Here is an 11,532-nt window from a genome sequence, read left to right on the forward strand (position 1 = left end):
GTTTCTGGGAGTTCTGCATCAGTGGACACAGCACCTCCCATCTCCACCTTCTGAGGATGAATTGCTAAGAAATGAAGGAGATGGGATCTTGCTAAAAACCTCTTATCAAACAGCACAGATCAATGGCTTAGAAAACATTTCTTTAAAAATAACACCATCCACCCCCCTACCTTCATTGCCTCCTGCCTCAGCCCTTTCCTACCAGCACCTCATCTCTCCAGCGACCTAAATCCTTTTTAGCTCCAGGAGAGTTATCCAAATAAAGCTACTTTGCAGTCAGAACAGAGTGTAACCCGGTTTGAGGGTGCTGTGTAATGCTGCAGGCAGTTCTTGACACAGAACCAAGTATCCTGCATAGTTAAGTGCTGTTTTGCACATGCTCTTTACATCACAAGGTCGTGTCACTCCACCACCCCCCTCCTGAACACTCCTCTATTTTCGATTGCTGAAAGCAATTTCTTTCCATTCCATGCCCTTGGAGCCAACCACTACACAACAGCAAACAGAGAGGATGTTTGGCCACAAGGAAAAAGAAACAAACAGAAAGGTCTGAAAACAAACAAACAGAAATCCCCGGGAAACAAAATAAACAAACAAACAAAAACCCCACTGGCATAATGTTTTCTCTTAACTTCCGAATCAGGACGATCAACAGAAAAAACCCCATATATACTTAAAAACCTTTTGCAGGGCTTTCTCCATCACAGCCAGCTATGCTGAGCCACAGCCCAGTGAGCTGAATTCTCCTTGGTGGTGAGTCAGGACGTTAAGCTCGTCACAGATACAGTCACACCACTTGTCACCTCCCGGCACAGTCCCCACGGGACGGGGAAGGCTCTGCAGGCAGCACAGGACGGGGAAGGCACTTCAGAAGAGCTGACATTTACCTTGAGGATGTGCCTCGTTACTGCTCTGGCACCGACTGTGCTGCCCACACATTAAAGGCATTAAATGACACCTCTGAGGGAACACACGACCCAAAGCTGCAAACAAATGAAGACAGACTGGACACGGGAAAAGGCTTCAGAGGTGTGTGAGAAAAACATAATCATATTTATTCTTGTTCCACTTTCCTGTCTTCAGCCTTCACCACTGGGGAGATCCTCAGTACAGCTGCAGATCTTCTGCCATTGGACACCTTGTCTGGAAAAGGGTATTTTTCTGAGTGATGCTTTAACATGATATCCAACCCTCCTGAAGGGCTGGTAAAGCTCTTCACCTACCTCTTAATTTCTGTGCCATGTTATAGTCCCAAAGCTTTATGGAGAAGTTACTCAGCTTGTTCTGATGCACGTGGCATTGCCTGCGTTTTGTAATGGGCAGGAGGCAGTTTAAAAATAAATAATCTTTCAGACTAAATATTACAATTATATAATTGGCTGAAATTTCATGGCCTGCACTCAGCCCTGACAGTCACTGGCATTTTTCCTCTTCCAGCTTGTAACCTTTATGCTCTCATTCCATGCCTCATTTAAGCACTAAGGTACTCTTCCCATATTCAAATTAATAACTTCCTGCTAAACACCTCGATGAAACCACCCTTTACTGAGGAGCAGTGATTATTCCCCAAAGACAAGGGTAACTCTACTAATGTATGAGCTGTACTGCCACCTCTTTCCTTCCCCAAGCTCAAGCACATCAGCTTCAATAACTGAAGCATGTGCTATTTTCCAGGTAAACACCATTACAGTGACAGACCAGCTCTGTTTGACCACAGCTAAACACGAGTTCAGAGTCACAACAGCCTTTTTTGGCTTCTATTAATTGCTTTCATCTTGAGCTTTGTCAAAGTACTTAAAAGAAGGGAAGGCAAAATACAGAGAGAGAGCACACATCAAGCAGAGGTGAAGAGCATTTATTACTAATCTGTGCTCCAGGAGGAGAGACGAAGCTATGAAAAGACATAATCCCAGGAAACAGGTTTCTGAGCAAATGGAGATAAACACAGGCTGATCAAAGAGCTGGAAAAGGGCGACTGCAGAGAAGCTGCAGGGATTTACTTTAAGCTACAGTGGAAAAATCAGATACTGTTTCACTGAGAGAGGTGACCATAGACTCGTGCTCACAACTAAAGGCTGATCTTCCAAATGTTTAATCTATCCCAGCAGCCATTACAGTTCTCCCCATTGAAGTGCACCTCAGGGCATGACTGGGTGTTTCTCACTCTCCTGAGCTGCCACACACCAAAACAGAAAACAGGATTCTTTTTTTTTTTTTTTTTTTTGCAGCCACCCACAACCTAAGTCTCAGCACACACAAATAAATGGGCAAACCAGGAATATCATTTAGCACCAGCTGAAGGAGTGTTCATGGACCAAGTTCACTTTGAACAAAGACTTTGAGGAAGAATCAAACCCTGGGCTCAGGTGTGTTTAAAGTCTGAACTCTCACGTGGCTCTTACGAAAGACCTCAACTTTCCTGTTTGCTGGTCTTGCCTCCAGTGATGCAAACACTTGAAAGAGTCCCAGGTAAGTGAAGAGTGAAATGAATCCTAAGCCAGTTACTCATCCCACTGTGTTCCAACCAAGACTCCTCTCCTTGCTGTTCCCAGCAGAGGAAAATTTTTAAGGCACCAAGACTTGCCTTGGCCACATCAGCCAGGCCAAATGCTGCTTCTGTGAAAGAACTGTGACACAGAGCCCAAAAATAGGCCAAACACAGGCAGTGAAAAATTAGCAGACAGATGTTGAAATAAATAATATGCTAGTAAGATCTTGGGAGACAAAAATTCCCTAAGTAATTCTACAGACACACAAATACAGCTCTGTGGGAATTAGAGGGACACTTTAATGCAGAAAAGCAAAAAAACAAAACAACCTAGAACATGAAACAAGTCAGTAATACCTGTTGACAGCTGATTTGTGTCCTTTGGCACAGGACACCAAATCCAGCTGCTCCCAGCACTGCTTCTCTGTGGCTACAGATCTGTTGTAGAGGCTGCATCTTTATTTTAATGATAAAAGTGCATTTGGGAGAGGAAAGGAAGTCAGACAAACGTGATGGGAAACACGTGAGCAAGAAATTTGCAACCTTTATTTTCCAGCTGAAGTGCAAGGAAGCAGATTCCTACTCTGGAATAGAGTCAAAAGGCACAAAGAAAGGTGTGGAGCTCACGGGAACCCTCTAAGGCAAGAGCTGGCACACGGGCTCTGGGTACTGAGAGAGACACCAAGATTGCCAAACTCATAAGCATTCTTACAGCCCAGGGGAATGTTCTCATATATTTCACTGGATTAGGCTTTCACTTTGCTACAATAAACCACTGAGCATGTCTACGAAATGAGCTGCCTGGTGTAACAGGCCCACATTGGGAAACTTGCTTTAGTCAGCCATGGCTTTGTTCCATTTTGTTTCTTTTTATACCCTGCACTCCTGAGAAGCTGTATATAACCTGTATATATAACCTGTTCAAATACTGCAGAATTATCAGTGTCAGTTGGATCACACAGTTTGATCAGTTTGTCTCAGCAGCCACAAACACACAGGCAGGCTGGATCATCCAGGGAAATGAAGAGCAACAGCAGCATCTTTACAGATATTGGAAATGGATTCTCAAAGACACAAACACTGATAAAGTTTTCAAATGTTTTTCTTTCATTGTTTAAATAAAAGTTTTGAGACTAACCATATCCCACATTATTTGCATTAAAAAAAAACAAACCAAAACAATCTGTATGACACTGGTTAAAGTGGACAAAAACATCCACAGTGATTGCACAAAACGTTTGTGAAAATGAACAACATTTCAGCAAGTCAGTTGGTTTAAGCAAACAGAATTTCCTTTTCCAAGGGCTTGTCTCTACAGCAAAGTTACATAAAGATAACCTAAAATAGAAACTTAATGAAATTAATCACAAAACCTTCTGGGTATATAATCCTTTTTCATGGTGAGAGTGGTTTGAGGTCTGTCTTAACTCTACTGGGAGCAGGCTTACATTACATCAAAAGAATGTCTGCAAATAAATTTGCATTGTTCAAACAAATTTAGTTAAACCCAATATGAGTTAATCAGTGCAATTTTCAAAGAGTCAGCTTAAAAGGCAATTTAATACAAAAACCAAGAGGAACTTGACAGAAAATACACAACCCCCTGGACAGCTTCTTTCCAAGAGGTGATTTGTTCTTTCTAAGGACACACAACGACTCCCACCTGCCACCAAACTCAGTGGGAATTCCAGTGAATTCAGCTCTGCTCAGAGGCAGAACCCAGCATGGAACTAACCCTGCTGCATTAACTGCAAATGCTTCCACTCTCTTGCTGGAAGAGAGACATGGAGATGGCAAAATGTGCCAAGATTAACCTACAGTGCCTCACACCCTGTCTTCAGCAAACAGTCACTCTGGAGCCACACCAAGCCCGCTCTGGGGTCAGTGCAGGTGCCAGACCTTGCCCACAGACCTTCTTGGCTCTCTTGCTCATCACTGTCAAACACATTTTGTGCAACTGTGTCGTGAATAAGCCTTTGTCAGATAATAAAAAGCTTTTCAAGATAAAAACTATGCTAAACATCTAATTGATATGATGGATAAACCCATCTCACCCCTATTCATTATCTAGTAATAGTGTTTTATTCAGTAGTGGGTTTCCAGCCACATCAAAAGTGGCCATGGCTTTATGTGCAACCAAAATTAAGGAGCTTATTGATATTGCTGGATAAGCAAGAACAAATATTGCTTCAAGCACACTCTGCTTTGCAGCTTCCAGGATAAACAATGCATTTCACTTATTACCAAGCAGGCTATTTGGGAAATAGCAGGCTAAGCTAGCTTGTTCAGAACACCAGAATTTCATTGTTCTTCTAGAAGAAAGAACAAAAAAACCAAAGAAATTGTTGTTGCAAAGTGTGCAACTCACTAGATTTTTAAAAATTTAAAACCCCAATCCTCATAACTAGACTTTTTAGTAAAACTTCAGGAAGGAGTTTGTTTTTTTCCTCTCAAGAATAAAATCACAAAATATTGTCTCTACTTCACCTAAGGAGAAAGTTAAGGCTTGTTTTTTCAAGAATTTCCTTTTCAGAGGCAGGCATAAATTTAAAGTCATAGTCTGCTTAAGACATTACATCTCAGATTTACTCTCTGTTGCAGGAGGTGCAGACAGCTATGAGGCTTTTGTGGCAAGTTAGTGTTTTTAACACTTGAAAACACAGGATGTTCCAGTTTCACAACAGGACTGCTTTAACAATTGATATTTTTGCAATGTCATTATTAGAGCTTTCCCATAAGGCAGTATAAAGAGGAACATTACAAAAAAAGTATGAGGTTTGGATCATCCACAATATTTTAACATGAACCAAAAAGATAGAGGGAGAATTAATTGTGATCAGTCAAGCTCTTAAAGAGCAAAGGTCTCTGTTGGCCTTGGGTCTGCTCCTTCATTTATTAGTAAGAGAAACAGATTCAACTTCTGATTTCTTTGCTGCCAATGCCAGTCATCAGCTCCTAAACAAAAGCAGACATCTTCCAGTACCATTTTTTTTTTCCTCCCAAGGAAGAAGCTCATTACCACCTGCCAGCCACGGGCTAGTACAGATTTGGTTTCCTCCAACCCATCACCTTGCTCCTTACAGTGGAAATACAGTAACCATTCCTACATTCAACTACTCCAGTACTGAAAGCAAAATCCAAACTATTTTAAAAAACCCACTTTATCTGCTATAGCTGTACTTCTTTGAACTCAAAGGTATATTTGGAAGAGGTAGTCCAGGAGAAAAGGGTTTCAAATACCAAAACCTGTACGTCCCATACCAGCCCGACAGACCTATCAGCACACCGAGAAGCTTTTGACTGAAGTCGTGGAAATACAGGGCAGTGCAGAGGAACATGAACACCCAGATCACGGCGAGGAGACACAAGGAGACGAACAGCACGTTGACCACCACGCGCAGCCTCGAGCTGTGGTCCATGGACAAGCCCTCCAGCACAGCCACCTCCTCCAGGATCATCAGGGCGCAGTAGGAGAGCAGGAAGCAGTGCCCCGAGATGTCGAAGCCGTTCCAGACCCCGCTGTCCTGGTGGCATTCCTGCTTGGTGGCGTAGAGCCGGGGGGCGTGCCCGGGCTTGGCGGGCACGGAGCACTCCCCGGTGAGGTTCTCGATGTACACGAAGAGCTGGGTGCAGCAGAACCACACGGCCGTGCCCACGGCCAGCCCGCTCAGCCGCCGCAGCGCCAGCAGCGCGCTCCGCGTGCGCCCGTACAGCAGCTTGGTCCGGGCCAGCTGGTACGTGGTGAGAGCGATGAAGGGCAGCAGCAGCCACAGGGTCCAAGCCCAGGCCACCTTCACAAAGTACCTGCCAGAGACAAAAGGTGAAAGAGAAACGAGCCAGTGTGAGACGAGCGCGAGCAAAGCTCCACGGCAGCTGCGGTGCCTCGAGTTTTCGAGATCAGCTCAGAACCATCCAAACAGATGCTTGTGCCCTCCCCTCAAAGCACAGTGTGGCTTAAATCTTAACCTTCTCCCCGGTACTTCCCCAAGGCCCAACACCTGGACACTTTCCCAGCCAGGTCCTCATCCCCCAGGCAGTGTTCCCCTGGCCCCAGAGCCCTCATTTGTTGCAGCAGACTCGCAGTTCAGTTTTGCAATCACTTCGACCCTACAGACCTGCTCAACTCTGCCCTACTCAAAATGCAGCTGCAAAGGATGTATTTTTAGCTTGCCACCCTGACCATAGTAACCCTTTCTCTGACCCTTCCTCCGTCTCAATTATCTTTGCTTCCAAAGCCCTTCAGAACCTCAACCTCTTAACACTGAGACAGTCAGAAGGGCTGGCTCTTTCCCCTAATCAGTCCATGAAGCTTTTCCTCCCTCATGTCCTTATAAATAAATGAAGCAGCACAATGTTCCTTTGCCATCCTCTCAGCTGCTGAGAGCTTTCCTTTGGCTTACACAAATCCTTCCATCTCTTAAATTTACTCTCTGCCTTGAAAATGCTGGAGACAGCACTGTGTAACTAGTCCTCTTTTCAAATCTTAAAGTGGAGCGTTTGCAAGTGAATTTACTAATGAGTTAAGGAGGCCACAGTCCAGGATTTTCTTTCTCCCATCAGCACCTTCCACTGGATTTTGCTTTCTATCAGCTGGTAGGAAACAGGAACTGTGCAGCCCCCTCGTTACCCAGAGCCTGGTTTGCAAACAGAGACAGTAGAATTCTGCTCTGTGGCTGAGCTATGGCCAGACACACACAGTCATCATTTAATCCTCACCTCAACATCAAAGACAAAGCCAAACAGGACTAGAGCTCTGTATCTTCCTTAAGACCCTAACAAAACTGCCAGGGCCTTGCCCAGGATTTTGAGGAGTTCCTCCTTCATTCTTTAATTTTACGGGAGAAGTGACATCTGTGCGGCTACCATGGAATAGTAATTGAAAATAAAATCTCCACTTTATTTAAAAGCAAAATAGGCTTTACTTTCAACTTTACTGCTGACAAACCAGCAGGCAAGTAATCTGTAGAGATAAAAACTTCCTTCAGGAACTGTCAGTGCAGATCACCTTCCTCTATTTAAGAGGGAGAGCTGAACTGTAGTATGCTTTTACTGTAAGATCAATTTTCTCTAAGTCTTCCTGTCAATGCTCTTTCAATCACACTAAAAGCAGCTCCTCTCCAACATGTCACCAAACGACAAATCTGAATCAATAAAGTACAAAACTCCCCAAGCCACAGGGGAGAACAGCAATTTTAGCTTCACTTTCTGACCTGCAGCAGGTACAGCACACGTGCTCTGGCCCAGCTCATCACTTCCTCATGCCCTTTCAAAACGCTCAAACGCAGTTTTGCAGAATGACTAAGCCAGTTAAGCCGTTGCCCAAGTGCTAAAAGAGGATGGCTGTCACTCTGCTTCTAGGAAAGATGCTAAAGGGGGTGGTTGGGCACTGACCAGGCTCCCCAGGGCAGTGGTCACTGCCCCAAGGCTGCCAGAGCTCCAGGAGTGCTTGGACAACACTCTCAGGGACAGGGTGGGATTGCTGGAGTGTCCTGTGCAGGGCCAGGAGTTGGACTCGATGATCCCTGTGGGTACCTTCCGACTCAGCACATTCTACAATTCTATTATTCTAAAGACTCACTTTCTGCAGCTCAGAAAATTATTTCCTTTACAGATCAGTTCACTCAAACACGAGAAATTACCTGGGAGTTGCAGAAAGAAAAAAAAAAAATCCCTCCTCCCCCCACCCTTTCCAATAAAAACCAAGCGAGAAACCCCCCGACGTCTCGAAACCTCCCAGTCCTGCGGGGTTGAGATCTCACGGGAACATCCCATTTGAACCACAGAAACGCCCATTTAAAGCACAGAAACACCAGTCTGAAGCCCAGAAACACACTTTTAAAGCCTAGAAACATCCATTCGAAGCACAGAGACATCCATTTAAAGCGCAGACACATCCATATGAAGCACAGAAACACCAGTCTGAAGCACGCAAACATCCACTTAAAGCCCAGAAACACCCATTTAAAGCCCAGAGACACCCATTCGAAGCACAGGGGCATCCATTCGAAGCACACAGACGCACATTTAAAGCATAGAGACGCACATTTAAAGCACAGAAATATACATTTAAAGCACAGAAACATCCATTTAAGGCACTAACCCCCCTCGCAGCCCCGACCCACCGCGGGTCGGGCCGAGCCCCGTGTCCTTCCCGGACCCCCCCCGGCCCCACCGCGGGCTCCCCCCGGCCCCTGCTCACACGTTGAGCGGGTTGCGCTTGTTCCGCAGCGGCGTGTCGGGCACCAGGTCGCTGTCCTTGAGCGCGGAGCCCAGCAGGGCGATGGCGAGGAGCGCGGCGGGGAGGCGGCGGCGCACCCGGCCCCCGGCCAGCGCGGCCCGCAGACACCGCCCGCAGCGCTCCAGCCGCTCCATGGCGGGTCCGCCCGGCCGCGCATCCGCCGGGACCGCCCCCGGGCACCGCCCCGGTGCCTCCTCCGGTGCCTCCTCCGGTACCTCCTCCGGTGCCTCCTCCGGTATCGCCCCACGGAACCGCCCCCTCGGTGCCGCCCCCCGGTACCGCCCCGCGGGCGCCCCCGCCCGGCACCCGCCGGCAGCGCCCGGCGCGGGCGGCCCCGCGCCCTCTGCAGGGACCCGCGGGAGCGGATCCGCGGGGATGCCGCGGGACGAGAAAGCCGCGCTCAGGAACGCGTGTTTTCCCTCGCTCGCCTGTTAAAAGCGAGAACGCACACGCGCTTCTGCATCCGCTTCCAGGCGGCGCGGTGTTGCCGGAGCAGAGCATCAAGAAGAGATGCTCCAAAAAATACATACATATATATATATATTTATATATATATATTTAGATTTAGATTTAGATTTAGATTTATAATTTTATATATTTTTATATAGTTATAATTTTATGTATTTTATATATTTATAAAAGTATATATTTTCATATATTTATGAAATTATATATTTTTATATATTTATATTTATATTTATAATCTTATATATTTATATATTTATAATTTTATATATTTTATATATTTATAAAATTATATATATTTATATTTAAAAATTTATATATTTTTATATATTTATAATTTTATATATTTTTATATAATTATAATTTTGTATAATTTTATATATTTATAAATTTATATATTTTTATATTTATATATTTTATATATATTTATATTTTTTTTTATATGCAGAAGCTCGCCGAGGGCTCGTTTCTAATGGAATTGTAACATATTAATAGTGAATGTCTTAAAAACAACTGAAATACAAACTTTAACCACTGTTTTGAAAAGGAGATTCTGCTCCTAAGCAAAGTGGCATTAAACATACAAGGAGTTTTGAACAGGACCCTGGAGTTACCAGGGAGTGTTAGCAACTCTCACTGTCCTTGGTTGCCCGAGGGAAGAGATCAGTGTGTGGCCCCCAACTTCCCCTCAGGAGGAAGGTGTAGACTGAGATAAGGAATCACAGAATCATTTAGGTTGGAAAAGAACTATAAGACTGTCAGGTCTAACTGCTAACCCAGCACTGCAAGCCCTTCACTAAACCATGACCCCAAGCACCACATCCACATGGCTTTCAAACCCTTCCAGGAACTGTGACCCCGTCGCTGCCCTGGGCAGCCTATTCCAATGCTTTATAGCCCTTTCTGTGAAGAAAGTTTCCCTAATTTCCAATCTAAACCTGTCCTGGTGCAACTTGAGCTTGTTTTCTCTTGTCCTATAAAGAAGCATCCATTACTTCTAAGCAGGGTACCAGCACCTCTGAAAGAGAGGGTCTAACCACGATACTGAAGAGGAAATCTGAGAATTTTCTTGCTCAGTAGAATTGTTTTAATTTCTCCTGGGGCTTAAGAGAGAGGGAGAAAGTATTTCTGGAGCTGTTAAGGCTCCCACGCCTTTTCACTGTCCATGTTTGTGGCTGAAAGTGGTGTCCAAGCACTGGCCGTCACTGTGGTATTTGAGACCTATTTCATCTATTGAACAGCTGCCGCTGTCATTTCAGCTTAGTTTTTAAAATACAAAAAAAGCATCAGCAAGCAGAGAAATGGCTCAATGAACAAAGAGCCTTTATTCATCCCAATGGCCTTAGTAAGAAAAATGTGAGAGCGGGGGGAAAAAAAGCAGACCCTATCTGAGATGGGACGGGAAAGTGTTTCTTGCCAGAGCGCATTTCAAAGCTGTTCCACCCTCATTGTCAGCAGATCCACGACAACATCTGGGCTGAGAGGGCAGAACAACACATCAAAGCAGCCCCAGCAGATACGGGGTGTTTCAACTAAGGAGGTTATCCAGGGTAAATGGCATTTGGCAATTTATTAGATGTTGTTTTTAATAAGGCTGCCACGGCCTCGTCCAGCACTCCCAGCCCCGGCATCGCACCCCGAATTAGAAGCGACAGGGCAGCTGCGTCCACTCAGACGAGCGAGGATGAGAGGGGCTGGGAGCAGGTTTCACAGAGTCCGTCATTGTCTGCCTAAATCCCCTCTGCCTTTGAAACCTTGCCTCTCCTGTGCTTCCCAGGTTCGGGCCCGTGATCCCCAGACTGTTTGCAGTGCCGGCGCTGGAGGTGGGAGCTGCTCAGCTGGCTGCTAATGAAGCGTGCTGTGGTGTCTGCCACACGCAGCAGGATTTCGTAAGCTTGGCACCTGCTCCAGATGAATGGGAGTTGATGGCACGGGCTGGAAATGTGTCTATCCCCAGCCCAGCTTGAAATGTCTGAGGATTATCTCTGTAAATCACCGATTCTCACGAGTGCAGTGAGCAAAGCTCAGCCGGGTCCAGGTGTTCTCCAGATTTAGAGTAAATCTCTACATTCAGGCTGTGTTTTTGCTGCCATGAGCACCAGCCAAGGCCGACAGTCCTTCTGAGGAACCGACTGCCATTCCTCTGTAAAGAACCAGAGAAGCAGAATTTAGGCCTTTTAAAACTGCAGAAAAAGGTTTTAATCATAAGTAGGGAATAAGGTTTGCTTTAAAGGGATTGCAGAAGGTTCCTAAAGACCTCTCACAGACACTTGGTCAAGCTGTGACAGATATAAACCATGCTAAACCAAATTATTTTGTCAGGTATAGCAGATGTGGCTGT

The 11,532-nt window shown here is 45.4% G+C and overlaps 1 protein-coding gene across 1 annotated transcript; it reads right to left on the bottom strand.

The window, feature by feature from the left end:
* Positions 1-1,839: 1,839 nt before the first annotated feature.
* FITM2 (fat storage inducing transmembrane protein 2) lies at positions 1,840-8,890 on the bottom strand. Its single transcript, XM_051803061.1, has 2 exons — positions 8,688-8,890; positions 1,840-6,292 (listed from the first exon to the last, which is right to left on the bottom strand). The coding sequence occupies exons 1-2, from the start codon at positions 8,858-8,860 to the stop codon at positions 5,650-5,652; spliced, it is 816 nt and encodes a 271-aa protein (XP_051659021.1). The 5' UTR covers positions 8,861-8,890; the 3' UTR covers positions 1,840-5,649.
* Positions 8,891-11,532: the final 2,642 nt, after the last annotated feature.

The sequence above is a fragment of the Manacus candei genome, unplaced genomic scaffold (genome assembly GCF_025592945.1).
Source record: "Manacus candei isolate 608988 ecotype Guabito, Panama unplaced genomic scaffold, ASM2559294v1 h1tg000057l, whole genome shotgun sequence".
Lineage (NCBI taxonomy): Eukaryota > Metazoa > Chordata > Aves > Passeriformes > Pipridae > Manacus > Manacus candei.